Consider the following 25,973-nt stretch of genomic DNA (forward strand, 5'->3'; position numbering starts at 1 on the left):
AGCCCCAAAACAGCCCCCTGAGAGCACACCCCCACATCTTGAGAGACAGGAGATGGGGGGCAGCCCCCGTGCCCTAGGCTTTGTCTTCGCACGCCGTCCAGCTCCAGCCAGCGCCAGCGCAGGGGGGTCTGGCCAGGCCTTGTCCAGCTGCCGGGAATTGCCTGGAGGGACAGGACGTGCCGAGCTGGCACAAGCTGCCTGCACCAAGCGGTGCCCCCCCAGCCAAGGCAGGCCTCCCTGCGGCCTGGCCTGAGGGGCCATGGGGCTGCACCTGGCCCAGCTCCACAGGGTTGGGCCACGCACCGCCTCCACGTGGGCCTGGGGGGCATTGCTGAGTGCCGACCCCATGGCTGTGCGGCCAGACCGGCTGGACTCTGGAGAGTGTAGTGACCAGGGGGTGGAGGGAGCCGGCTGCTGGCAAGGGGATGGGTCCCCGTGACGGTGTGAGCTGGCAGGAGGCAGCAGGGCCCCAAACCCAGACAGACACAGGACACGGCCCCTGCCCGGGATACAGGACAGCAACGCCCCCCTCCCAGATGGACCCTGACCCCTCGTGCTCAGCCCACCACGCCTGCCTCCACGCCACCTCGAGCCTCCGTGGCCCTTCCCCATGCCAGCGGTGCCCCAGCCCTGCAGAAAGGGCCCCCCCCACCCTGCTGGGCACCATGCACCACCCCCTCCCAGCCCCGCCGGGGCTCGGCTGCCAAGACCAGGAGCTTTGTTCACAACTGCATCTGCAAGGGGCCAGGCCCCCCTGCCCCAGCACCCACACCCCGCACAGTGCCGACCATGACCCCCCATAGCGGCGCGGCCCCGTGCCCGTCCCTGGCGCAGGTGCAGGAGGCAGTGGCTCTGTTCAGAATACTTTATTTTGTACATATAGTTTGTTAGCGTATGGCGGCACCGCGGGGCCGGCGGGTGGGGGCACTGGCTGGCCCCAGGCAGGGGCTCGAAGCGGGGGAGGGGGCAGGGGGAGCCTGTGGTGGGGGGCAGGGGTCTGGACCCCCTGCTGTTTCCACAGCCCCGGGGGGTGGGGGACTGCTGCTATTGCTGAGGGGGCAGCTGGTGCCAGGAAGAGGGGGTGCAAAACCACTATTCATGGGTTGCAAGGAGGGAGAGGAAGGGAAGGGAAGGAAAGGGAGGGGGGCACAGCTGAACCCAGGATGAGGGGGCAGGGGCTAGACCCATTCCCCCCCACCGTGCACAAGGCTCCATGCTCACACCCCACAACCCCCCAGCACCGCCCCCCAGGGCCAGGGAAGCACCGTCTCCTACACAACAGAGGAGATGGGGGCAGCTCCAGGACCCCCCCCCTGGTTTGCCCCAGCCCCGCCCCCCTCCTCGGCTCCAGCAGGTCCCTGCACAGGCAGGATGAACCCAGGACAGCCTTGGCCTCACTGGGGGGCACAGGGGCAGGAGTCCCCCCGGCACCTGGCCCTGCCCCAGCACTGGCAATAAAGTGCAGATCACACCCGCGCGGTTGGGGAGAGGGGGACAGAGCCACGGCAGGGGGAGCAGCCCCCAGCCCCACTAGCACCTCCCCTGGACCCAGGCCCCAGCAGCACCCAAGGCAGGCGACGCAGGGGCAGGACGGGGGCAGCCCCCGGCTGCTGGCACTGGCACGGAGAAGGCCGAGGGGGCGCCGACCCCGAGCTGTGCCGGGGCAGGGGCCCAGGGTGCTGCGGCCTCCAGCGTCTGTGGCACGTGGGCAGGCGGCTGGCGCGGGCAGGCCCGGCGGGCGAGGACATGGCCGCCCGCGGCCTGGCGGCTACTGCAGGTAGCGGTAGGCCTTGAAACAGTGGTTGCCGGAGTCGGCCACCACCACGTGTCCATCCGAGGTCAGCGCCAGCCCCTGGGGTCCATACAGCGGGTCGGCCGCCGTGTTGATGTAGGACAGGAAGGAGCCCGAGCTGTCGAAGACCTGCGGGACATGGCGCTGCGGCAGGCCCTGTTCTCCCCCACGGATGGGGCCACACCCCCTAGGTCACCCCCAGCACCTCCCAGCAAGGCTCGCAACCCCAGGAGGACCCAGAGTGCAGCACCACCAACCCCTTCCCCTCTCCCACGAGCCTGGCAAGCCTGTCCCCTCCCCCAGACCGGAGCCTTGGGCTCGGGGGCAGGAGCCAGGGATTAGAAGCCGGTGGCCCCAGGGGCCAGGGCTGTACCTGGATGCGGCTGTTGCCCCAGTCGGCCACGATGATGTTGCCGTTGGCGTCCACGGCCACGCCAGTCGGGGCGTTGAACTGCCCGTTGCCCTCACCGTGGGACCCGAACTTGAACATGAACTCGCCGTCCGCACTGAAGACCTGGGGGGCAAAGGGGTGTCACATCCCCCACCTCGGGGGTCCCAGGCCTGGCTGGGGCAGCATGGAGGTAGTGGGGGTGGGTCTCAGCCTAGGCTGGAGCAGGGGATGCTCAGCATGGAGAGTAAGGTCCACCGCTGGGGCAGCCCCGCCAGCCCCGACCCGGGGCTGCCTGTGCAGGGAGAGGATGGGACACTGACCCCCCCCCAGGCCCTGCGGGGCAGGCAGGGAGGGGTGCGCGTGGCCCCGCTGCTGCCACTCACCTTCACCGAGTGGTTGTGGAAGTCGGTCACCACGATCTCATTTTTGTTGTTCACAGCAACGAAGTGTGGCCCTGCGGGGAGACGGGCTCTGAGCCAGGCTCAGGGCAGACGCCCGGACAGGGGGCAGGAAGGGGTAAAGGGCAGAGGGACAGGGAGCGACCACAGCAGTCCCAGCTCTGGTAAAGACCGAGGGGGTGGGGGTAGCAGGACCCCCGGACTCACCAAGCCCCACCCTCGAGCCAGGAGGGAACCCCGACATCTGGGCTCCCAGTCTGCTTCTGCTGCATCCCACCAGGCCCCACTCCCCTCCGGGAGCTGATTTAATACACCGGCTGCCCCTCCAGAGTGGAGGAACTGGGGTGTTCGGGGTCCTGGTACCCCCCTGGCAATGACTCCCTAGACCCCACTCCCACCTCACGACTAGGAGCCCAGGCGTCCCAGCACCCCCTGCTCTCCCCCAGAACTGGAAGAGGACCCAGGCGTCCGGCAGCGGGCCAGCGCTCCGGCCGTCAGAGCAGCTCGGTGGCCCCCACTGGCGTGGGGGGGGGCAGTGTGGGAGGACCGGACCCACAGCAGGTACCTGCGAACTGGCGCTCAGCCGTACCGCGGCTGCCGAACTTGGTGACCAGCTTGCCGTTGGGCTGGAAGGTGAAGACGCAGCAGGCCTTGTTGTCCACCACGATGATGTGCCCATTGCGGTCCACAGCCACGCCCTTGGGGCCCATCAGCCGCCCTGCCCCAATTTTGGTCTGCAAAACCACGCCTACGTCAGGCCCAGCCCGAGACATGGCCCCTGCACCCCCAACCCTGGTGGGGGCCGGGTGCACCAGGGGGTCCAGCCCCGATGTGGCATATGGGGGCGCCAGCCCTGCCACTGCACCCTGCCCCGGGCTAGAGCCTCACCTTGAACTTGCCCTCGGGGGAGAAGACGCTGATCCAGCGGTTGTCGTAGTCGGCAATGATGATGTCGCCATTAGTGTCCACGGTGACGCCAGTCGGGCGCTGAAGCTGCCCCGGGGAGCGACCCCGCACCCCGAACCGCAGCTGGAACTGCCCCTCATTAGAGAACACCTGGGGCGGGGCAGGACCGGGCTGTCAGTGGGGGCGGGATGGGGCGGGAGGGAGGAAGGGAGGGGGCTGAAGCTCCTACCTGGACACACTGGTTGTTGCTGTCGGCCACCACGATGCGCCCGCTGCTGGAGGTGGAGATGCCCTGCAGGTTGGTGAACTCGCCCTTCTCCCGGCCGCGGCTCCCTGCAGTGCACACAGCTGGCATGAGGCCCCAGGCCCGGCAGCCTCCCTTCTCCGGGAGCCAGCACTGCCCCCGGCAGCCTCCCCCGTGGCCTGTGCACCCCGCGCACCCCTGGTCAGCTGCATCCAGGCACCCCGCGCTCTCCCAGCTACACGTGTCCCCCGCCCAGGGCTCTTCCCAGCCTCCTACCCCTGCATGCCGAGTCCCCCGGCACCCCCACATCCTCTCCCCATGCCATCTGCAGGGGCCAATGCTGCCATGCACAAGGCTGTGGCTGCCGGACGGACACCAGCACTCTGCCTCTGGAGCACACCTGCCAGGCAGCTCTGGACAGCCCCAAAGAGATACTCCTGCCCCAGGCACACAGGGGCTGGCGGCCGGGCTGCGGACGCACCGGAAGCTGTGACCCTCGGGGCCGGTGGCAGAGATGGGACTGCCAAGGCAGGCATTACAGGCCCAGGGTGGATGTTGCACTGGGGGATGTGGCCAGGCTGCAGGATACAAGCCATCCCTGCCCCAGCCCAGCCACGTGGGCGTACTCCCTGCCACAGGCTGCTGCACAGCGCAGCAAACCGAGCTCCCGGCCACGGCCTGGTGTGGGAGCAAAGACGCCCCAGGCTGGCAGGGGGGCTGGTACCGAGATGGCCCCAGCGCCCCGCAGCCAAACTCACCCACGCGGAAGATGAGCTCGTCCTCAATAGGGTTCTCCTTCTTCTTGCCGCTGCTGTACATGCTGGAGGGACGGCGCACGGCCTTCTGCCGGATGTGCCCGCTGCTGGGAGACTTGACGCGGCGCTTGACGTCGTCAGGCGAGGGCGGCACGTCGGAGGCCTTGACAGCCCTGGCACGGAAGGGGCTGCCACGGATGGGCTGCCCGTAGAGCAGGATGGAGAGCAGGAAGTCGCCCTCCTGGCGTGGCGTGTAGAGCAGCTCATAGGTGCCGTTCTTGTTGTCCAGCACCTCGCTCTCGGCGGTGCTGCCGTCCGGCCCCGTCACGGTGAAGCGCAGGCTGGCGCTGCCGCTGCGCACCAGCTCGCCGTCCTTGTCCTTGGTGGTGATGGCCAGCGAGGCGGGCTGCCCCACCACGGCGTGCCGCAGCCCCTCGCCCGTGGCGGCCGTGCGGTGGGCCACGGCGCTGGTGGTGACGAGCGCGCCCAGGTTGAGCACGGACTTGCGCACGCCGTCCGTCTCCACCACGCAGTCCAGCTGGGCGTTCTCGTGCGGGTGCTCGGGGAACTCACGGCTGGCCAGCTCGCTCAGCCGCTCGCTCATCTGCTTCTTCACCAGCAGCACCTCCGTGGCCGTGCCGTGGTGCAGCGCCTGCTCCGTGAACGTGCAGCTGCTCACGATGTTCTCCTGGCCCTGCCGCAGGGCCTCCAGCTGCGCCTGCAGCACCTGCGGAGCGGGGGGCACGGGGGCCACGTCAACTGGGGCAAGGGGGGCTCCGCTGGAGCTGGCAGGTGGAAACGGGGAGGGGAGGGGGCCTCACCTTCTGCTTGGCCCCGCAGATGGCCTCGAGGTCACGCACCAGCACGCCCTTGCGCTGCTGCAGCGCCCGCTCCAGCTCCTCAAAGGTGCTGGAGATCTCCGAGACGGCGTCGTTCTTGCGCTCGGCCAGCTGCTGGCTGATCTCCGTCACGAGCCCGATGGCCGCCGTCAGCTGGGGCAGCCTGCGGGGCACACCGGTCAGGGCCAAGCTCACACAGCCCCACCCCAAGCCGGGGCACTGCCCCCCGCCCCCTCACGGCCGCGGCACCTGCTCTTGATGGCGTCGAGCTGCTGCTGCAGCGCGGCCTTGTGCTGCTCCACCACGTCGCGCAGGGGCACGGTGCGGTGCTCGCGGTGCTCGCCCTCCGTGCACTCGCGGCACATGGCCGTCTCGCACGGCTCACAGTAGAACTCCATCACCTGCCGGGCACAGCGGGCCATGGGCGGTCAGAGCTGGACCGGGACCCCCCCTAGCCTCCCTGTGGCCCCAACACCCACCTTGCCCTCGTGGTTGGGGCAGGAGAGCGGCTGGCCGGTGACGGCGCTGACGGAGCCAAGCACGGCGGCGGCAGGATCGCGGGCGGTGGCAGGATCGGGGTCACGCTGAAGCACCTCCATGAGGTTGGTGATGAAGAAGTTGTTCTGCAGGGCGGCCACGCCGCGCTCGGGCAGGATGGAGGTCTGGCGGCACACGGGGCACGACAGGGTCAGGCTCTGGGGCGGGATATAGTTCTGGAGACACCTGGGGGGGGCAGAGCGGGCACAACGAGAGGATCAGGCCTGGCGCGGCGGGGCAGGGTGGGGAGGGGGAGCCCATCAGCTGGACAGACAGACGCCGGCAGCAACAGACGCAGACAGACAGACGGGGAGCCAGGGGCATGCCAGGCTGCAGGGTGCCGGGGTGGGGGAACGGGCGGGCTGACAGACAGGGGTGCAGGGAAGCGGCGCCGGGGTGGCTGCGGGGAGACGAGGCACAGAGGACAGAGTGAGCATCAGTCACCAGCGCGCCCGGGGGGCTGCCCCCACCCTGCCCAGCCGGAGCCACCCTCGACCCCTGACCGCAGCCCCAGGGGTGTGCATGGGGCGCGAGGACGCCGCAGCCACAGTGCCCACCCAGCCCCGCCAGCACTAGCCGGAGAGCGGGAGGATGGACCACGGCTCCTCCCAGGGTGCCTGGCACCCCCCAGGACACAGCCCCCCAGTATTGTGGGGCAGCAGAGACTCTGGGGTGCACAGAGCAGCGCAGTGGGGCCCTGCCCCGGAGCGGCACTGTGGGCTCGTGGCTGCCGCTCTGCTCTGGCCTCTCGCCCCAGGCCCCCAGGGCCCTGCAGAGCAGCACTCACCCCCCCAGGGGACAGGGCATGGCTCGGGGTCACCTCTCACAGGTGTGCAGGCAAGGCAGCACCTCAGGGCTGCAGGGCCAGTCGGGGTCGGGGGTCAAATGTCAGGCTCACCACTCGCAGGTGGGCAGGTGGAGCAGCACCGTGGGGCTATGGTAGCAGTTGGGACCAGCAGGGCTCACCTCTCACAGGTGTGCAGACAGGGGAACACCTTGGGGCTGCAGTATGTTAGGGTCAGGGATCGGGCTCACTTCTCACAGGTGTGCAGGCAGGGCAGCACCCTGGGGTTGTGGTACCAGTTGGGGTCAAAGATCAGGGGTCAAGCTCACCTCTTGCAGAAATGATGCAGGCAAGGCGGCACTTTGGGGTGGCGGTACCAGTCAGAGTCAGAGGTCAGGGGTCAGGCTCACCTCTCAGGTGTGTGGGCAGGGCAGCACCCTGGGGCAGCGACACTGGTCGGGGTTGGGGGCTCAGGGGTCAGGCTCACTGCTTGCAGAAAATGTGCAGGCAGGGCAGCACCTTGGGGCTGCAGTACCAGTTGGCGTTAGGGGTCAAGGATCACGCTCACTTCTGGCAGGTGTGAACGTAGAGCAGCACTATGAGGCTATCTATGGTAGTGGTCAAGGGCAGGGGTCAGGCTCACCTCTTGCAGGTGTGCAGATCGAAGCAGCACCTTGGCGCTGTGGTACGTTGGGGTCAGGGGCGAGGTTCGCTTCTCACAGGTGTGCAAGCAGGGCAGCACCTTGGGGTTATGGTGCCAGTCAGGGCTAGGCTCACCTCTTACAGAAGTGATGCAGGCAGGGCAACACCTTAGGGTGGCAGTACCAGTGGGAGCCAGAGATTGGGGGTCAGGCTCACCTCTCACAGGTGTGCAGGCAAGGCAGCACCATTGGGGTTGGGGTCAGGGTCAAGGTCGCGCTCACCTCTCGCAGAAGGTGTGCAGGCAGGGCAGCGCCTTGGGGTTATAGGAGCGGTCAGGATCCGGGCAGGCTCACCTCCCACAGAAGGTGTGCAGGCAGGGCAGCGCCTTGGGGTTATGGGGGTGGTCAGAGTTGGGGTCGGGCCCGGGCTCACCTCTCGCAGAAGGTGTGCAGGCAGGGCAGCACCGTGGGGCTATGGGGGCAGTCAGGGTCAGGGCGGGCTCACCTCTCGCAGGTGTGCAGGCAGGGCAGCGCATTGGGGTCATGGGGGCAGTCGGGATCAGGGAGGGCTCACCTCTCACAGAAGGTGTGCAGGAAGGGCAGTGCATTGGGGTCATGGAGGCGGTCGGGTCAGGGCGGGCTCATCTCTCGCAAAAGGTGTGCAGGTAGGACAGCGCCTTGGGGTTATGGGGGCAGTGGGGTCGGGGTCGGGTCGGGCTCACCTCTTGCAGGTGTGCAGGAAGGGCAGCGCATTGGGGTCATGGAGGCGATCGGGTCGGGGCGGGCTCACCTCTCGCAGGTGTGCAGGAAGGGCAGCGCATTGGGGTCATGGAGGCGATCGGGTCGGGGCGGGCTCACCTCTCGCAAAAGGTGTGCAGGTAGGACAGCGCCTTGGGGTTATGGGGGCAGTGGGGTCGGGGTCGGGTCGGCCTCACCTCTTGCAGGTGTGCAGGAAGGGCAGCGCATTGGGGTCATGGAGGCGATCAGGTCGGGGCGGGCTCATCTCTCGCAAAAGGTGTGCAGATAGGACAGCGCCTTGGGGTTATGGGGGCAGTGGGGTCGGGATCGGGTCGGGCTCACCTCTCGCAGAAGGTGTGCAGGAAGTGCAGCGCATTGGGGTCATGGAGGCGATCGGGTCGGGGCGGGCTCACCTCTCGCAAAAGGTGTGCAGGCAGGGCAGCGCATTGGGGTTATGGTGGGGGGGGGGGTCGGGGCGGGCTCACCTCTCACAGAAGCTGTGCAGGCAGGGCAGTACCTTGGGGTTATGGGGGCAGTGGGGTCGGGGTCAGGGTCGGGTCGGGCTCACCTCTCGCAGGTGTGCAGGCAGGGCAGCGTTGGGGTTATGGGGGTGGTGGGGTCGGGATCGGGGTCAGGGCAGGCTCACCTCTTGCAGAAGGTGTGCAGGCAGGGCAGTGCGTTGGGGTTATGGGGGCGGTGGGGTCGGAGTTGGGGCAGGCTCACCTCTTGCAGGTGTGCAGGCAGGGCAGTGCATTGGGGTCATGGGGGCAGTCGGGTTGGGGCTGGCCCACCTTTCGCAGAAGGTGTGCAGGCAGAGCAGCGTTGGGGTTATGGGGGCGGAGGGGTCGGGGTGGGGGCAGGCTCACCTCTTGCAGAAGATGCGCAGGCAGGGCAGCGCCTTAGGGTTACAGGGGCAGCGGGGTCGGGGTCGGGGCGGGCTCACCTCTCACACAAGGTGTGCAGGCAGGTCAGTGCGTTGGGGTTAGGGGGCCAGTGGGGTTGGAGTCGGGGTGGGCTCACCTCTCACAGAAGGTGCATGGGCAGGGCAGCGTGTTGGGGTTATGGGGGGGGGGGGGGGTCGGGGCGGGCTCACCTCTCGCACAAGGTGTGCAGACAAAGCAGCGCGTTGGGGTCATGGGGGCGGTGGGGTCGGGGTCAGGGCAGGTTCACCTCTCGCATAAGGTGTGCAGGCAGGGCAGCGCGTTGGGGTTATGGGGGCAGTGGGGTCGGGATCAGGGTCGGGGCGGGCTCACCTCTCGCAGAAGGTACGCAGGCAGGGCAGCGTTGGGGTTATGGGGGCGGAGGGGTCAGGGTGGGGGTCGGGGCAGGCTCACCGTTTGCAGAATGTGTGCAGGCAGGGCAGTGCATTGGGGTTAGGGGGGCGGTGGGGTCGGGGACGGGGCGGGCTCACCCCTCGCAGAAGGTGTGCAGACAAAGCAGTGCGTTGGGGTTATGGGGGTGGTTGGGGTCGGGCTGGGCTCACCTCTCGCACAAGGTGTGCAGGCAGGGCAGCGCGTTGGGGTTCTGGGGGGGGGGGGGGTCGAGGCGGGCTCACCTCTCGCACAAGGTGTGCAGACAAAGCAGCGCGTTGGGGTCATGGGGGCGGTGGGGTTGGGGTCGGGGCAGGTTCACCTCTCGCATAAGGTGTGCAGGCAGGGCAGCGCGTTGGGGTTATGGGGGCGGTGGGGTTGGGGACGGGGCGGGCTCACCTCTTGGAAAAGGTGTGCAGGCAGGGCAGCACGTTGGGGTTATGGGGGCAGTGGGGTCGGGATCAGGGTCGGGGCGGGCTCACCTCTCGCAGAAGGTACGCAGGCAGGGCAGCGTTGGGGTTATGGGGGCGGAGGGGTCAGGGCGGGGGTCATGGCGGGATCACCTCTTGCACAAGGTGTGCAGGCAGGGCAGCGCGTTGGGGTTACGGGGTGGTGGGGTCGGGGCGGGGGTCATGGTGGGCTCACCTCCCACACAAGGTGTGCAGGCAGGGCAGCGTTGGGGTTATAGGGGTGGCGGGCTCACCTCTCGCAGAAGGTGCATGGGCAGGGCAGCGTTGGGGTTATGGGGGTGGTGGGGTCGGGGCGGAGGTCGTGGCGGGCTCACCTCTCGCAGAAGGTGCATGGGCAGGGCAGCGTTGGGGTTATGGGGCAGTGGGATTGGGGCGGGGGTCGTGGCGGGCTCACCTCTCGCAGAAGGTGCATGGGCAGGGCAGCGTTGGGGTTGTGGCGGGTGTCAGGGTGGGGGTCATGGCGGGCTCACCTCTTGCAGAAGGTGCGCGGGCAGGGCAGAGTTGGGGTTGTGGCGGGTGTCAGGGTGGGGGTCATGGCGGGCTCACCTCTTGCAGGTGTGCAGGCAGAGCAGTGTTGGGGTTATGGGGCGGTGGGGTGGGGCGGGGGCCGTGGCGGGCTCACCTCTCGCAGATGTGCAGGCAGGGCAGCGTTGGGGTCATGGGGGCGGTGGGGTGGGGGTCGGGATGGGCTCACCTCTGGCAGAAGGTATGCAGGCAGGGCAGCGTTGGGGTTATGGGGTGGTGGCGGGCTCACCTCTCGCAGAAGGTGCGCGGGCAGGGCAGCGTTGGGGTTGTGGCGGGTGTCAGGGTGGGGGTCGTGGCGGGCTCACCTCTTGCAGGTGTGCAGGCAGGGCAGCGTTAGGGTCATGGGGGCGGTGGGGTGGGGGCCGGGATGGGCTCACCTCTGGCAGAAGGTATGCAGGCAGGGCAGCGTTGGGGTTATGGGGTGGTGGGGTGGTGGCGGGCTCACCTCTCGCAGAAGGTGCGCGGGCAGGGCAGCGTTGGGGTTGTGGCGGGTGTCAGGGTGGGGGTCGTGGCGGGCTCACCTCTTGCAGGTGTGCAGGCAGGGCAGCGTTAGGGTCATGGGGGCGGTGGGGTGGGGGCCGGGATGGGCTCACCTCTGGCAGAAGGTATGCAGGCAGGGCAGCGTTGGGGTTATGGGGTGGTGGGGTCGGGGCGGGGGTGGTGGCGGGCTCACCTCTCGCAGGTGTGCAGGCAGGGCAGCGTTGGGGTTATGGGGCGGTGGGGTGGGGCGGGGGCCGTGGCGGGCTCACGTCTCGCAGATGTGCAGGCAGGGCAGCGTTGGGGTCATGGGGGCGGTGGGGTGGGGGCCGGGATGGGCTCACCTCTGGCAGAAGGTATGCAGGCAGGGCAGCGTTGGGGTTATGGGGTGGTGGGGTCGGGGCGGGGGGGGTGGTGGGCTCACCTCTCGCAGGTGTGCAGGCAGGGCAGCGTTGGGGTCATGGGGTCGGTGGGGTGGGGGCCGGGATGGGCTCACCTCTCGCAGAGGGTGTGCAGGCAGGGCAGCGGTGGGGTTATGGGGCGGTGGGGTCGGGGCTATGGGGCGGGGGTGGTGGCGGGCTCACCTCTCGCAGAAGGTGCATGGGCAGGGCAGCAGTGGGGTTATGGGGCGGTGGGGTGGTGGCGGGCTCACCTCTCGCAGAAGGTGTGGAGGCAGGGCAGCACCTTGGGGCTGCGGTAGCGGTCCAGGCAGATGCTGCAGACCAGGAACTGCCGGTCGATCTGCCGCACCACGGGGCTGGCGCTGGCCTCGCGCTTGGCCATGGCGGCGGCGGGGGTGCGGGTGCGGGACTCGCCTGCGGGGGCGCGGGGCGTCACGGGCGCGGCCTCCCCGCACCGCTCCGGCCCGCACGGCTCGGGGCCCCGCCCGCAGGGGGCGCTTTGCCGCCGCCGCCCCGCCCCGCCCCGCACCACCGCCCGCACGCCTGCGCGCGAGCCGCCGCCGACGTCACCCGGAACCGCGAGAGGCCCCGCCCCGAGCGCTGGAGGGGGGGTGCGGGGGGGTGCACTGCCCCCCAGCCCCGCCCCGCCCCGCCCCCTGCGGGGCCCGCACGTGCCCGTGCCCCCCCGCACAAAGGCGGCGCGGACCCTGCCCCCCCCCGCGGGCCGTGCCGCAGTGGGGTCGTTCCCGGCCCGCCCCGCCCCGCCCCGCCCCGCCGCTGTCACCTTCAGCGCGCCCCGCACGCTGCACCCCGCGCCCCGCCCCGCCCCGCCCCGCACTCACCCCGGCCCGGCTCAGGGACCCCCGCGGGGTGCGGGGCGGCGGGGCGGTGCGGGCGCTGCCCGGCTCCGATCCCGCATCCCCGGCCCAGGCTGCCGGCCCCGGCGGCGCGGACTGCAGCAGGGCGGGGCCCCCGCTCACCGCATCCCCGCGTCTGCCGGCGGCAGGGGGAGGGGGAGGGGGTGGGGGGGGCGGGCGCCGTGCGGGGGGAGGGGATGCCGTGGCCCCGCCCCCGCACGCCCCCCCACGGCGCGCTCCGTCCGGCGCGGGACGCCCCGTGCGCGCAGCAGCCCGAGCCCGCAGTGCGGGGGGGCGGGGGGAGGTTACCATGGGAACAGCCCCCCAAGGGACGTGCCTCCAGCTGTGCCCCCCCCTCGCGGCACCTGGCGGGGGGAGGCCGCACCTGGCACGGCCGCCCGCCCGCACCCTGAAGGTGTGTTTGCGCAGGGAGGGGAGCGGCCCGGCCCGGCCCGGCCCGGCCGCAGCTGGGAGGCGATGCGGTGCGGCGCGGCCTGGCCCCGAACCGGGGTCCTCCCCTCCACGCCTCGCGTCCAGCCGGGACCCAGCCCTCCTGCCCCAGCCGCAGGCATCCCCCCCGGGGCACCAAGGCCCCCAGCATCCCGCTGCCGCAGGGAGAGGAAGACGAAACCTTCCCAGTGCAAACCAGTCTGAGCAGCGAGGAAATCCCTTTCTGTCCCCAGTGCCGCCTGGGGGCAAGACCTTCCTGCCAGGACCCTGCGGGGCGGGCACAGCCCAGCCCCTGTCCCTAAGACCCAGCAGCCACGTGGCCCCCAGAGCTCCTCGGCCCCCCACCCACAGCAGGGACCCCCGCATCCACACCATGCCCCCAGCCCCCGTGGGGCCTGGCCTGGAGCTGCCCTTACCCCACGGGCATGGGTGGCTCCCGGGGACTGAGACCTGCGAGGGGGAGCGGGGGGTCATCAATGCGGCCTAGCAGGAGAGGCTGCTGGAAGGACGGATGGACAGATGGACAGACCAATGGAAGGCAGCAGCAGGGTGGGAATTGGGGGCGGGGGGCACAGGCTGATCTCAGCATCCCCTGGCACAGCTGCTACCCACTCTGCTACAAGCAGCTGTGTCCGCGCCTCCCTGCACTGCTCCAGTGCAGAGGTGGGGGGTAGCGGGGTAGTGCCCCAGCGCATGCCCGTGGCTGAGCTCCCACCCGCAGGACCAGCCCGGCAGGATACGGCGCGGTCTCCCCTGCCGCGAGGATCAGCCCTGCACCCCCATCAGCCCACTTGTACCAGTGCTCGCTAGCCCCCCACAGCTGGCTGTGTCCAGAGCAGGGCAGCAGGCCCCATGTGCAGGCAGGGGTTGCCCGGGGGCAGAGGGCAGCCCCCTGCGTCCCCAAGCTGGGCAAGGCCCCGTGGAGCAGGTGGCATCTGGCCCAGGCAGCAGCAGGGAGCAGGAGCGGGTATAGGCAGGGCTGCCTGTCAAACAGCCAGGGTGCAGGGCACAGGAGCCCTGGGTCTCCCCTTGGGCACGGGCTTGACCCCCCCCCCCCCCCGGGACATGGTGCAGGGCAGATCACACCAAACTCCCCCCACACCAGGTCCTGGCTAGCATGGGGAGAAGGGCTGGGACCCGCTCGTGCTGGAGCAGATCCTGTCCACCCTCTGCAGGCCCCGAACCAGAACCCAGGCACAGCCCACGCACCCCCATCCCCGTCCTGGGGCTGCCCCGTGGCTGCTCACCCGCGCTCCCGGGGCGCCCTTGCAGCCACGGCAGCTCCTGTGTGAGCCGTGGTGCAGCCGAGCGGAGCCGAGCATGGCGTCTGGCCCCGGGCGCTGGGAGTCGCAGCACTGTGCAGCGAGCCAGGGCCTGCCGCTGCTCCTACCCCGACTCCCTTCGCAGCCCCCCACCCTGCCAGTCCCAACAGCCTGCACCCAGCTTGGCCCACCGGGCACTGAGGGCACGGATTGGGGCTGAGCCAGGCCCAGCGTGCTCGGGGCTGGACAAGCAGGGTCCCAGGGCCCATCCCCCCCTGCCCCACCCCCAACACTGCAGGGGAGCAGGGGCTGCTGGGGGGCTGGACCCCAGAACTGGGGGCGCACAGGCCTGTGTCTCTCTGAGCCAAGCGCTGCCCATGTGCCTGGGCCAGGGCTCAGGGACCAGACCCAGATGCCCTCCGTGCACTGGTCCACAAGGAGACAGGGGCCATCGCCTGCACCCGCACCAGGCACCGTGGGGCAGGGCAGGATGCAGATGCAGCTGCAAGGGCAGGGATCCTGGGTGCTGAGGAGCTGCCCCACACCCAGGGTCGTGGGGTCACAGCTGGGCCAGCCCTACCCAAGCCCCCACCCTGCCCGTTCCAAAAAACAGGGTGCAAACAGCCCTTGCCCAGGCCATCACGGAAGGAGAGGAAAGGGCTATGCCTCTGCTGCAGCCCCAGGAACCCCACTGAACTAACCCTGGGGAAATCCCTTCATGCCCCCCAGGCCCCTCCATCTGGGCCTGGCCTTGAGGGGGCTGTGGCCAGCACCCAGGGTTGGTGGGGAAAAAGCCCCTGACCCTGCAAGAGGGTTGGGGCAGGATCCCTTCCCCACCCCAGCAAAGCCCAGAGGCCAGAAACACCAGACAGCTTGGCTGGGGCTCCCCCACAACCCAGGACAGCCTCTGCCGCGCACCCCCCACCCCGGAAGCAGCAGGCGCCCAGGCAGGGAACAGTTCTCACTTTTTATTAGCAAACAATAAAAACATCTCGAGAGCAGCCGCAGGGAGGGCCCGCGGGCACACCGCCATCCCCAGGCTGGCCAGGGCCTGCAGGACAGGGGCCACAGGCACCCTGCGGGGTAGGGCTGTATGGGGCTGACGCCCTCAGGTCTACGGGGCCCAACGCCACCTCTCCCCCACCGTGCTGAGGCAGCGAAAGAAGCCAACCAAGGTAGAGAGGTCACGGGGCTGGGGCTGGGCCCCGGGGGAGACGGGCTGGTCCTGCCCCCCCTTCTTGTGGAAGAGACTGGAGAAGCGGAAGGAGGACGAGGGCGAGCGGGCCCTAGCCAGGGGTGCTGCTGGGGCTGGAGCTGGGGGCTGCTCTGGAAGCCAGGCCTTGAGACCCTGCCCAAAGATACCCCCCATGTGCTCCGGGGCAGGTGGGGGCGGGGAGGTGGGCACTGGCTCCACAGGGTCCTGGGGCTCGGGCAGGGTGGGCAGGGTGGGCACCGTGTGGCGCCGGGACAGGCGGGGGAGCATGGCACAGTCCCCAGCGCTGGCCCTGGGACCCAGCAGCGTGGCAGGGCACCCGGGGCTGGCCTGGAGATCGGGTGGGAGGCAGAGGCGGACGCCGGGGCCACGGGGGCTGCGGGCTGGGCGACGGGGCCGGGGCGGGCGCCACAGCAGCAGGTCCAGGTCGGGCTGGGGCAGGTTGGCATCGCGGGCCGAGCAGGTGGCGATGGAACGGCGCTTCTGCTGTCGTTCCCGCTCCAGCCGCGCTCGGCGCTGCTCCGCCTGTGCCCGTGCCTCGTTCTCCTGCGGAGACAGGGGGCGTCAGCTCCACCTGCTCCCACCATGGCCCCCACTGCCCTCCCAGGGCTGCGGAAAAACCCAGGGGACCTCCTGGCCCCGCTGCATCTCTGCTTTCTGCACCCCCAGAGATGGGAAGGGATCCAGGCTCCTAGCTCTCTACTTAAACCACCAGACTCTCCCTCCTCTCAGAGCTGGGAAAGTCCCAGCACCTGCCCAGCCTCCCAGAATAGGATGAGACCCAGGCCTCCAGGCTCCCCCCCACACCCCCTGAGAGCTAGCCCTCAAGTCCACGTGCTCGACAGTGCCGCGGGGCCCTACCTGCACGGCAGCGAGGAAGCGCACGGCGAAGGTGTGCATCACAGCGCACAGCTCCTGCAGGCTGCTGCACTCCGGGTCCTCGCAGTAGAAGTCCAGCAGCGCGGCGGTCGCCAGCCGCAGGTGGGCCAGGGCGGCCTGCACCTCACCCAGTGCCACCTCCGCCACACGCACGAAGGGGCCCAGCTGCGCCCGCAGCCCCAGTGCCTCCAGGCCAGCCTGCGCCCCCTCCAGCCGCGCCGCCAGGCCCTGCAGCTCCTGCGCCACATCTTGCTCCACGATCCTGCTGGGCAGAGCGGGGAGTCAGGGGCAGGCGGACACCTCCTGCCTCCTATGGCCCAGGGTCCCTCCTTTCCCAGGTCCCCCCGGTGCACAAGGAGGGCTCTGCCGTGCTCACCGCGAGGCCGGTCCCACGTGCTGCAACTTGCTTGGGAAGTCCAGCAGACCTCGCTCCATCCTCTCAGCCTCCTGTGGGGACATGCGGGGGCTGGCAGGTGCGGGGCCAGGTCTGGGAGACCCCAGGACCAGTCAGGGATTATGCCCAGGGGTCCCTGCCCCTACCTCTACCCACTCACCATGGCCACGAAGTGCAGGAGGTCCATGCCCGGCCTGTTGGCCTTGGTGTCCATCAGCCGCAGCAGCGAGGCCATGCGGAAGCCAGCAGCCTGGCCTGCATAACCACCCTGGCAGCAGAGACACCTTGGGTAGCCTGTACCAGTGCCGGTAGATCTCTCCTCAGGCTCCTAGCTCCCAGCCCTGCCCCAGCAGGCCCCTCTCCGAGTCCAGAGAGAAACCAAGTGTCCTGGCTCCCAGCCCCCATCCCTAGCCCAGCAGAGCCAAAAGCTAGGCATACAGGCTCCCACTCCTCCCCTACCCCAGCAGACCCCTCTCCCCTCCCAGGGCACAAGAGAGACCCCAGGCGTCCTGGCTCCCTGCCCCTGCCCCCCTAGCTCACGGTGTTCAGGTGGTTGCCGGCTCTCAGGATGAGGTGCAGGATGATGTGTAGCTCCTTGCACTCCAGCAGCTCTGCAGAGAGGGGACCGGGGTGAAGGGCCTGCCAGGTGCCGGAGCCCTGACCCCCGCGCCCCAGCCCTGCCCCACGCACCGGTGGTGGCGGCGGTCTGCACCTGGATGGAGGACCCGAGCGCGTTGAGCCGAGGGAAGAACTCCTCTCGCAGCACCAGCAGCTCCAGGCGTTGCGCGTAGCTGGGCAGGGCAGGTGAGCACAGGTCGGGGGGCTAGGCAGGTCCTGCTTCTGCAGCAGTTTTCACTGGACTCCCGTGCCTGCCCCCCCACCCCCAGTGCCTTGTGCTACCCCTGGCCCTTGCCCCACGCCCCTATGGGAACACCCCCAGCCCACACTCCCCGACCCCAGTGCTACCCCCAGGCCCTGCCCCAGGCCGGCTCACCCGGGCACCTCGGTGAGCAGCAGCATGAAGAGCTCGGGCTCCGAGAGCTGTCCACGGCTGCCGCAGAAGGCCGCCAGCTTCCGGGCCTGTGGGCACAGCGGGGGTTAGCCCGGCGGGGAACTGGGGACCGGACCCCCTCCCCTCGTGCCCCTGCGGCCCCATCACCTCCTCAGCGTCTGGCAGCATCTTGCGGAGCTCCAGCAACTTTTCGGCGCCATACAGTGCGCCCGCCCCGTCCCGCAGGTCAGCCACGATCTGCCGCAGCGGCCTGGTGTTGTGGGGCACAGGGGTGTGGGGTCAGCCGGGAGCCCCCCTGCCCCGGGACCCCCCCAGCCCGGCCGGACCCACTCGCCTCTTGAGCTGCTTCAGGAATATGCCCAGGTTCAGGATCTTCTTGGCATCCAGCAGCGAGACCTGGGAACGCAGACGGGGCACTGCAGCCACCGCTCGCGGCACCCCGGCCGGCCCGGCTCAACTCGGCCCAGCCCGGCCCCGCGCTCACCTGTCCGGGGGGGCGGCCGAGGGGGGACAGGCCGCGGGGGGCGGCCGGCGGCTCCGCGAACAGCTCCTCCAGGTGCCGCCGGTCCAGCGGGACGGGGATGGGGTCGGGGTCGGCCCCGGCCCCCCACACCGTGCGGCGCCCCCGCACCTGCGCCTCGCCCAGCGCCGCCCAGTGCAGCTGCCGCAGCCGCAGCCGGGCCCGCGACGGGGCGGGCGCGGGGCTGCCGGGGGGCAGCGGCGGCGGGGCGGGCGGGGGTGGCACCGGGGCCCGGGGCGGCGGGGGCGCCATGGGCACGAGCAGCAGCACCCAGCCCTGCGGGGGCACCCCGCGTGCAGCGCGCGGCCGGAGAAGCCCCGCGCGGGGGCGGGGGCGGGAACCGCGCGCACCTGCCGGGGCCGTCCAGCTGCGCGGGCAGCGGGCTCCAGCGGTTAGAGCAGCGGGCGGGCCCCTCCCCGCACCCAGGGGCACGAATGGGCGCAGGGCAGGGGGTGGTTGCGGGAGGGGGGACCCCGGCAGGTGCAGCACCCCAGTCCTACAAGCAGTCGGCACCCCGCGGCCTCCCCTGCAAGCCCGGGGGGTGTGCGGGCCTGGCCCCGAGGCCTGGGAAAGCCTGGATAGGCCTGATCCTGCCCCAGGTTGCACTGCAAGCACCCCGGCGTGGAGCAGAGGTCCCCTCCCCGTCAGGAGACCCCAGCCCCGTCCGGGGAGCGATGCGGCTCCAGGGGTGGCTGTGGTGTCTGCAGCACCAGAGCTGCCCCCATGCTGTTCCCTGTGGCAGGGCAGCCAAGGCTGCCCCCATGCATCTGGATGCAGGTGTTTGGGGCCGCTCCCCAGCCAGCCCCCTCTGTCACCTCGTCCTCCCAGCCCCAGGCACGAGCAGGCGCAGAGCGACGTTGTACCGTACTGTTTATTCTGGAAGTTACAGGGGGCCGGGGGCGGTCAGACCGACATAAGGGGGTCAGGTGGAGGCATTAATTTAGCAACGAAAATGAACCGTTTCTTTCCTAGTGTCACAGGAGAAAGTGCCCGTGTTAGGGGGCTGCGCCTGCCTCAGCTGGAGGTGCCACCGTGCGGAGGTGAGGCAATTTGGGTACAGGGGACCCATCCGAACCCTCCCCCCGGGATGCCGGCCACATGCACGCACAGGCGCATACATGCACACGCTCCAGGCCCAGGCGCAGCCGCTGTTTGGTCCTTGGGGTGGGTCTGCCCCCCCCAAATAGCTTGTCGCCAGCCTGAGGCCTCGTGGGATCAGGCCCAACAACCTCGGTTTGGATCTGCTGGTGGGGGGGAACTCCAGCCCCCATGATTAGTGTTCAGGCCCCTGTCCCCCCCCCACCCCGGGGTCTAGCTTGGCGCAGCTGGGAGCAGGGGAGCAGGAGTGTAGTGTGTGTCCCAGAGGTGGGGGGCAGCGTTTAGGAATGGAGTGCAAGAACTACCCCTCACCCCTCTGGCACCGGAGCCAAAGCCAAGGGCAAAACCCAGGAGGCCAGGACCCCAGCCCCAGCCCAACCTGCGAGGGAACCCAGGTGTCCAGGGCAGTGTCAGCAGCCCTCGCCCCAGCGGGACAGGGCAGGGTTTCTGCACAGGTCGGGCACCGGTGGGGAAGGTCAGCGGGGCTCCATGCCCAGCAGGGAGGGGCAGGGACTGCCGTGGGGCTGGCAGGAGGGGGCGAGGCAGGATCCCACGTCTGGCAGGGGAGCAGTGCTGGCCAGGGCAGCTGCCCCGAGGGGCCCAGGCCCTTGCTCACCCCGGAGCTGGGGCCCAGGCAGGGGCAAGTCAGACCTGGCCACGTCCCCCATGTTCACCACCACGCCCAGCCTGCCTGGCCTGGGGCCAGAGGTCAGAGTTCAGGTCCATGGCGGCCCGGCCGGCAGGCGGGTGCTCACTGCTCCTCCAGCCACGAGGGCTTCTCCGCTCCCGGGGTCTTGAGCTTGATGTTGAACTGCTTGAGGCTCTGCGCCAGCTGCTGCTGGTTGCCAGCGAAGTAGGCGGAGATGGCGTTGTGGAAAAGCAGCAGCTGCTTGTGCATCACCTTGATCTGGGGGCGAGGGGGGCAGGGGTCAGCCCCACAGCCCCCCCACAGCCGCCTAGCGCAGGGTCGAGGGCCTGGCCCCTGATCTGGGCAGATCAGCGCTGCCCGGCCACCTCTGGGCTATTCCTGAGCTGACCGGGAGAAACCCCTGCCTGCCCCCAGTGCAGCGTGGCAAGGCCCTGCAGGGCTGGTCCTGGCAGAAGCATCGACACAGTCCAGTCCCCATCCGTAGCCTGGGCTGCATCAGCACCCATTGCTGCTGAGGAAGGGGAGAAAACCCCTGACCCCAGGAGCAAGAGGTGGAAACAATTCCCACCCAACCCCACGGGGCAGCAGCAAAGCCCGGAGGTTGGGAAACACCCGCTGCCTCCGCTCTACACCCTGGGGCCAGCCAGTAGGACCCGCACCACCCCACACTGCACAGCCCGAGCGCCCAGCTGTGTCCCCCCACGGGTGCGTCTCCTGCCACGATCCGGCCGGGTGCAGCTCTGCCTCCTCCTGCCCCTGCTCTGGGCACAGGGTCCTTGGGAGGTCCAAGGGCGCTCAGGGTGGGGGCTGCTCTGGGGCGTCCCGCTGCCTCTTTTCACCGCACGCTCCAGGCGTCGCTGCAGCTCAATGCCCCCTTCCCAGCGCCTGTGCAGTCTGTGCTGGGACCCCCCCCACCGAAGACCATCCCCACCCTAGGCGCGTCCCACACCTCGCTGATGCCAGGGAGGTCTCTCCTGCCGTCCCACCTACCCTTGCACACGGCATCCAGGCTCCGCCACACCCAACGCCCAGCTATTGCCGTGTCCCGTGGCCACCCCCCAGCGCTGCCCCTAGCCCAGCTCCGGGGGCTGTGAACAGACCCTCCCACCCCCTGCCAGACCTTGTTCTCCTCCAGGAACTTGAGCTTGATGGCCACGTCCGCACGCAGCTTCTCGTACTTGTCCTTGTGGCTCTGGAATTGGCTCTGGGCGACATCCAGGCGGCAGAGCGTGCTGGCGTCCCGCGGGCCCAGGCTCAGCTCCTCCAGGTCCGTGCGGTACGCGTCATACTCCAGTCTGCCGATAGGGGCGAGACCGGGGTCAGAGAGAGCGTCCCCACCTGCCCAAGCCCCAGCACCCTCCATGCCCTAGCATCCCAGCCCTCCTACCCCTGCGCCCCTCACCTGACATCTGCACCCCACACCCCTCCCTTGGCCTCCATCTCTCTCCAAGCCCAAAACCTGGCTCCCACACCTGGCAGTCTCGTACTGCTTGACGGTCATGAGCGTGTCCTCCATGGTCTTGTTGACCAGGGTGTTGATGCTGGAGACAAAGAAGTTGACGGCGCCGAGCAGCGTCTCCCCGTTCTTGCACAGCAGCTTCTGCGTCTCCGCGTTGTACCCGAACTCCTCCTGCGGGCACAGCGCAGGGTCAGGCCGACGCCGCCCAGCCGCCACCATGCACCAGCCATCACCCGTGCTGCGGGAACGGGAGCGGGGCCCGGAGACCGCGGACCCCGGGCTCCACCACGTACCTGGAGCTCGGGAGACTTCTGGCTGAGGTCGGAGAAGGCGTCGCCCAGGGCGTGCTGGGTCTGCACCAGGCTGTAGAAGTGGCTGGTGAGGGCGCGCGCCAGCTGCAGCACGCACTCGTACTTGCGCTTGGTCTCCCGCAGCAGCTCGATCTGCGTCTCCAGCTCCAGGTCCACGGTGCGCGACCCGCGCCCGAACCGCTCCGAGATCAGCTGCTTCGTGCACTGCGGGTGCGGGGGGCGTCAGCACTGCCGCACAGGCGCCCCCCCCCCGCCCCGCGGCCACCCCAGGGGGGGGACCCACCTTGTACGTGTTGATGCCCCACTTCTTAACGATGTCGAACTTCTCCACGGCGATGCCCCTGACGACCTCCTCGCCCGCGGCGGCGGGGCCCGGGTGAGGCGGGTGCAGGCCGGCGCCTGCAAGGCGGCGGGCGGGGGGGTGAGCGGGGGCAGGACCGGGGCGGGGGGGGTGGCGAGGTCCGGGGCGGGGGGCGGAGGGGGCCGGTACCTGCGGACGCGCCGGCCTGGCTGGCGATGGAGTCGCTGGGCGACACGGAGGGTGGCGGGGGCCAGCGAGGCCGTGCGGGACGGCCTGGAAGGGGGGGCCAGGCCGGGGGGGCGAGCGCGGGGTGAAGAGGGGGACGCGAGAGCGTGGCTGACGGGGGTCCCCGGGGCAGCTCGACCCCCACCCCCCGGCGCCCGCGGGCCCCCACCTTTGCCGGCGCCCGTGGGGATGATGCCCTCGGCCGTGCCGCCGTAGCCGCCGGACACGATGCTGGTCTCGTTGAGGTTGGGCCCCGACACCATCACCTGCTGCAGGTCCTGGGGGGGGGGGGGGGGGGTGCGGTGAGCGCCACCGCGGCAGTGCCCCTCCCGGCCCACTCCTCCCCTCCCCTCCCCCCGCACCTGCTCGAGCCCGTCGTCCTCGGCCAGGCCGCCCGCGTCGCCGTTGCCGTGGATCGGGATCTCCATGGTGGCCGCCTTGCCCAGCAGCGCGTCCGTCATCCTGGGGCTGGGGGGGGCGGGGGGGTGCGTCCGGCCGGCCCCAATCCTGGCCCCGCGCCCGCGGCCACGTCCCCGGCCCCGCCCCCACGCCCCGCCGGCCCCGCCCCCTGCGCACCTGTCCCCACCCCCACCCGGGCCCGCTCCCGCTCCCGCTGCCGCTCCGCACCTGCTCCGGCGCCGCCGGGTGCCCCCGGGAGGCCCCGATCCCCGCTCGGCTCCGGCGCCCCCCCCCGCACAGCGGAATAGACGTCAGAGCCCGGGCAGGGGGCGCCGGGAGGCGGACAGAAGTGACGACATACTGAAGCCAGCGCGCGGGCGGAAGGGAGTCCCCCCCTGACGCGGACGAAGGGCGGAAGTAGGGGCGGAGTTGGCGTCAGAGCGAGGGCGGAAGTGGCGGCGCGCGGGCATGGAGCCGTCGGCGGAGCAGCAGCAGCTCCGCAGTGTCAGTGCCGGGGGTGGAGGGGGGACAGGATGGGGCGGGTAAGGGAGGCGGGAGCCGTTGGTCCGACCCTTGCTCCGTTGCAGCTGCGGGATTTCCTGCTGCTCTACAACCGCATGACCGAGCTGTGCTTCGCGCGCTGCGTGGCCGACATGGACTGCCGGCCGCTCACCCACCCCGAGGTGAGTGCGGGCGCACGGCCCCGCCCCCGCCCCGCTGGCCCCGCCCCCTCGCGCTGACCCCGCCCCCTCTCCTGCCCGCAGGACTCGTGCGTGGAGCGCTGCGCGGTCAAGCTGGTGCGCGCCAACCACAGCCTGATGCGCGCCTACGTGCGGCTCATGCCCGCCCTCGTGCAGCGCCGCGCCGCCGACCTCGAGGCCGCCGCCGGGATCGACACCGGGACCGGGACCGACACCAACGTGTTGCAGCGGGCGCCGCAATAAACCGTCCCCCTTCCCCCCACTCCCCCGAGTCGGCTGCGGGCGTGTGGGCGGGGCCTCGACGGGGCGGGGCTCGCGCTGGCCCCGCCCCCTCCCGCGCCGCCGCTAACGGCCCCGCATCCGCCCGCATGGAGCCGCCCGACGGGGCGGGCAGCCCGGGGCCGTCGCGGTGAGCCCCCCACCCCCGCCCCGGAGGGTCCTGGGGGTCCCTGTGTCCAGCTCCTGCGCGGGGCGCCCGCGCTCACAGCCGCGCTGCCCTGCAGGCCCCGGCCGGGCTCCCCCCGCGCCGCGCCGCCCCGCACGGGCGTGCAGACCGCCGAGGCGATGGTGCGGGACAAGCCCCTGGGCAGGACGGAGGTCGCCTACCTCAACGTCGCCGCTGGCCGCCACTACCGGTAACGGGCGGGGCTGGGTCACGGCTCCCGGGGGCTGCACCCCCCCCCCAACGGCTCCCCGGGGTGACGGGCACGACGCCGCCCTCGCCGGGGCGCCCCCTCCTAGCCGTGCTGTCGCCCGCAGGCCGTACAGCCTGGCCGCGGTGCCCAAGGCGAGGGCGGCCCCGCAGCACTACGTCTTCTCGCCCTTCGGCGTGCTGCACGTGCAGCCGGGGCAGGGGGCCGAGGCGCTGGCGCTGGGCGCGTGGCACCGGGAGGCCGTGCTCTGGGGCTTGCTGCGCGGCATCCCCGTCTTCCGCCGCTGCCTGCTGCGCGCCGCCTTTGCCCGGTGAGTGTCGGGGCCGGGGCAGGGCACGGCATGGCGGGGTGCAAGCCGGGCCTTGCCCCATGCTCTCGTCTCTTCATCCGGCAGCTGGCAGCGCGGCACCCGGTGCCTGCGGATGCAGCAGCGCCAGGCGGTCCTGGGCGCCCGCCTGCTCCAGGCCGTGCCCCACTTCGGCGCTGCCCTGCTCCATATCTCCAGGTGCGCGCGCCGGGGCTCCGGATCCGTCTGCAAAGCGCCCTTCTGCCGTGCAGGCCGCGTGGGGCCGGGGTCTGCCCCCCTGCCCGGGGCAGCTGGGGGGAGCACGGTCTTGCTGCAGGGCCTCGCCTGAGCGGGAGGGGATGATGCGGGGGCTGGGGTTTGGCAGGGGGCTGGGTGTCCCCCATGGCAGGCGGGGTGGGTCCCCCCACTTGAAGCCTTATCTGCTCACCCACCCACCCGTGCAGGCTGCTGCAGGAGCTGCGGTCCGTGCATTGGCTGCCCCAGGACAATACCCGCAGCTTCAGCTTCCCGGAGCTGCAGCGGGCCCTGGTCCAGGAGAAGAGCCACGCACGTGGCCTGCTGGCCCGCTTCCTTACCCTCTACACCACCATCCTGGAGCTGGTGAGCCCAGCCTGGCCGGCCGCTCACCCGAGCAGCCCGGTTTGGCGTGGCATGGCGCGGCACGCCCCTTCCATGGGTGCAGCACCCCCTGCAGCACCGCCCCTTGTCCAGTGGGGCAGGCAAGCGGGGGGCATTGGGGGAGCGAGTGCCCGCCCCTCAAACATGGGGCCACCTTGGCAGGTGCGCAATGACACGTACAGGATGGCGCGGGGGCTGCAGAGGGGGACGCAGGTGTGCGGGCGCCCCCAGGCTGGGGGGTCCGCGCACCAGCAGCGCCTGCAAAGCGAGGGGATGCAGCGGTGGCACCGGGAGGCCGAGCGCTGGCTGGGGCAACTGGGCAGCCTGGCCCGGCTTGTCAACCTGCTCGTGGCCCAGAGCCTGGTCTCCGTGGTGCAAGACCAGGTCGCCGCTTTCGTCAGCCACGTCATGCAGGTGCGGGGCGGGGGTGCCGGCCTGGGTCCCCGTGGCTGGGCTTCTGGGGCCGTCCCTGCCCTGACCGCCCCCCTGCCCTCGCAGGCCGACGGCGCCAGGCGCGAAGCCGTGCTGCGGGTGCAGCTGGTCTTCGATGCCGACAACCAGCTGGCGCCCTTCCCCTCGCGCCAGGCGCTGGAGGACAGCCTACTGGGTGCGCTGGATGCTGTGCTGGAGTCGGTGCTGGAGGTCAGTGCCCTCCACCCGGCTCTAGCCTTGCCCTGGTTGCAGGGCCTGTCCGTTTGGCCCTGGGCTGCTCTGTCGTGTCTGGCCCAGCCCCAGGCCTGCGGCAGCCGTGTGGATGGCAGGAGCCCGCGGGGGCTGCAGTGAGGCCCTGGAGACCCGCTGTGGCCCACGCTTCCCCACAGGTGTGCCAGACCAGAAAGGAGCAGCCGGGGTCACTGCCCGAGTCGAGTGCCTCGGAGGCCGGGATGGCACCAGGCCTGGACCCGCTGACCGGTGCATGTCCTCACCCTGCTGCAGCCCCAGGGCTGAGCGGGGTCCTCCCCTGCCCCGGTCCTGTCCCTGCCCCCAGCTGCAGCAGAGGGGCCACCCCGGTCCCTGCTACGGGGGGCTCACACTGCCCCCCATGCACAGCCCTCTGGGAGGCGGGGAAGGGCAGCATGGGGACCCCCGTGCAGCTGCTGCCCAGTCTGTGGGATGAGGTGCTGGGCACACAAGAGCAAGCCCTGAGGCAGCCCCTCGCGGGCCTGGAGGTGACGGGGCGCCGGGTGCACGGACACTACCCGGAGCCGGCGTGGGAACAGCTGGAGCAGGACCTGCGCACCAATAGCCGCATCCAGGGGGCCCGCGCCACCCAGCAGGCCCAGCTGGCGGTGAGTGTGGGGCTGCATCGCCAGGACCTGGTCGCACCCCCACCCCCTGCACTCATGGTCCCTGGGCTGCGGCCACTCTCGCTGCTCCCCTTCCCTTGGGGCTGCATTGCCCCCTTGCAGGGCAGCCACAGCCCAGGCACCCATCCCACGCCAGGCTGCTCCCGAGCT

The 25,973-nt window shown here is 70.7% G+C and overlaps 5 protein-coding genes across 17 annotated transcripts in view; 2 read left to right on the top strand and 3 right to left on the bottom strand.

Moving 5' to 3' along the window:
- Nucleotides 1-851: 851 nt before the first annotated feature.
- On the bottom strand, nucleotides 852-12,219 carry TRIM3 (tripartite motif containing 3). Of its 7 annotated transcripts, none has more exons than XM_059723684.1 (13): nucleotides 12,051-12,218; nucleotides 11,460-11,622; nucleotides 7,290-7,388; nucleotides 5,805-5,987; nucleotides 5,575-5,726; nucleotides 5,308-5,488; nucleotides 4,490-5,213; nucleotides 3,717-3,820; nucleotides 3,470-3,637; nucleotides 3,147-3,315; nucleotides 2,567-2,637; nucleotides 2,166-2,306; nucleotides 852-1,921 (listed from the first exon to the last, which is right to left on the bottom strand). In XM_059723684.1, the coding sequence occupies exons 4-13, from the start codon at nucleotides 5,922-5,924 to the stop codon at nucleotides 1,769-1,771; spliced, it is 1,983 nt and encodes a 660-aa protein (XP_059579667.1). In that variant the 5' UTR covers nucleotides 5,925-5,987; nucleotides 7,290-7,388; nucleotides 11,460-11,622; nucleotides 12,051-12,218; the 3' UTR covers nucleotides 852-1,768. The 7 variants fall into 7 exon arrangements, with proteins under 7 accessions (XP_059579667.1, XP_059579649.1, XP_059579644.1 ...); XM_059723666.1 differs by having other exon boundaries at nucleotides 5,805-6,048; XM_059723661.1 differs by lacking the exon at nucleotides 7,290-7,388 and having other exon boundaries at nucleotides 5,805-6,048; nucleotides 12,051-12,219.
- Nucleotides 12,220-14,732: 2,513 nt separating this feature from the next.
- Nucleotides 14,733-18,121, bottom strand: LOC109285655 (FH2 domain-containing protein 1). The gene is made up of 10 exons (XM_059723700.1): nucleotides 17,760-18,121; nucleotides 17,610-17,671; nucleotides 17,423-17,525; nucleotides 17,258-17,343; nucleotides 16,954-17,054; nucleotides 16,804-16,874; nucleotides 16,424-16,531; nucleotides 16,246-16,316; nucleotides 15,852-16,131; nucleotides 14,733-15,536 (listed from the first exon to the last, which is right to left on the bottom strand). Exons 1-10 carry the CDS (start codon nucleotides 18,045-18,047, stop codon nucleotides 14,892-14,894), a joined length of 1,815 nt encoding a protein of 604 aa, XP_059579683.1. The 5' UTR covers nucleotides 18,048-18,121; the 3' UTR covers nucleotides 14,733-14,891.
- A 527-nt stretch (nucleotides 18,122-18,648) lies between these two features.
- ARFIP2 (ADP ribosylation factor interacting protein 2) lies at nucleotides 18,649-22,555 on the bottom strand. The gene is made up of 8 exons (XM_059723720.1): nucleotides 22,466-22,555; nucleotides 22,201-22,306; nucleotides 22,008-22,116; nucleotides 21,596-21,711; nucleotides 21,295-21,516; nucleotides 21,015-21,172; nucleotides 20,663-20,837; nucleotides 18,649-19,800 (listed from the first exon to the last, which is right to left on the bottom strand). Exons 2-8 carry the CDS (start codon nucleotides 22,297-22,299, stop codon nucleotides 19,645-19,647), a joined length of 1,035 nt encoding a protein of 344 aa, XP_059579703.1. The 5' UTR covers nucleotides 22,300-22,306; nucleotides 22,466-22,555; the 3' UTR covers nucleotides 18,649-19,644.
- A 46-nt stretch (nucleotides 22,556-22,601) lies between these two features.
- On the top strand, nucleotides 22,602-23,200 carry TIMM10B (translocase of inner mitochondrial membrane 10B). The gene is made up of 3 exons (XM_014597998.3): nucleotides 22,602-22,741; nucleotides 22,825-22,920; nucleotides 23,002-23,200. The coding sequence occupies exons 1-3, from the start codon at nucleotides 22,706-22,708 to the stop codon at nucleotides 23,179-23,181; spliced, it is 312 nt and encodes a 103-aa protein (XP_014453484.1). The 5' UTR covers nucleotides 22,602-22,705; the 3' UTR covers nucleotides 23,182-23,200.
- Nucleotides 23,201-23,210: 10 nt separating this feature from the next.
- DNHD1 (dynein heavy chain domain 1) overlaps nucleotides 23,211-25,973 on the top strand; it is a 35,158-nt gene continuing 32,395 nt past the window's right edge. For 3 of the 7 annotated variants that reach the window (XM_059723613.1, XM_059723619.1, XM_059723630.1), the window contains exons 1-6: nucleotides 23,214-23,347; nucleotides 23,442-23,573; nucleotides 23,698-23,901; nucleotides 23,986-24,096; nucleotides 24,342-25,158; nucleotides 25,338-25,805. In XM_059723613.1, coding sequence (XP_059579596.1) covers nucleotides 23,307-23,347; nucleotides 23,442-23,573; nucleotides 23,698-23,901; nucleotides 23,986-24,096; nucleotides 24,342-25,158; nucleotides 25,338-25,805 — 1,773 coding nt within the window. In that variant the 5' untranslated portion in view covers nucleotides 23,214-23,306. Of the gene's footprint in view, nucleotides 23,348-23,441; nucleotides 23,574-23,697; nucleotides 23,902-23,985; nucleotides 24,097-24,341; nucleotides 25,159-25,337; nucleotides 25,806-25,973 lie in introns of all 7 variants that reach the window. The other 4 variants (XM_059723638.1, XM_059723625.1, XM_059723643.1 and 1 more) reach the window with 4 other exon arrangements.

The sequence above is a fragment of the Alligator mississippiensis genome, chromosome 1 (genome assembly GCF_030867095.1).
Source record: "Alligator mississippiensis isolate rAllMis1 chromosome 1, rAllMis1, whole genome shotgun sequence".
NCBI lineage: Eukaryota > Metazoa > Chordata > Crocodylia > Alligatoridae > Alligator > Alligator mississippiensis.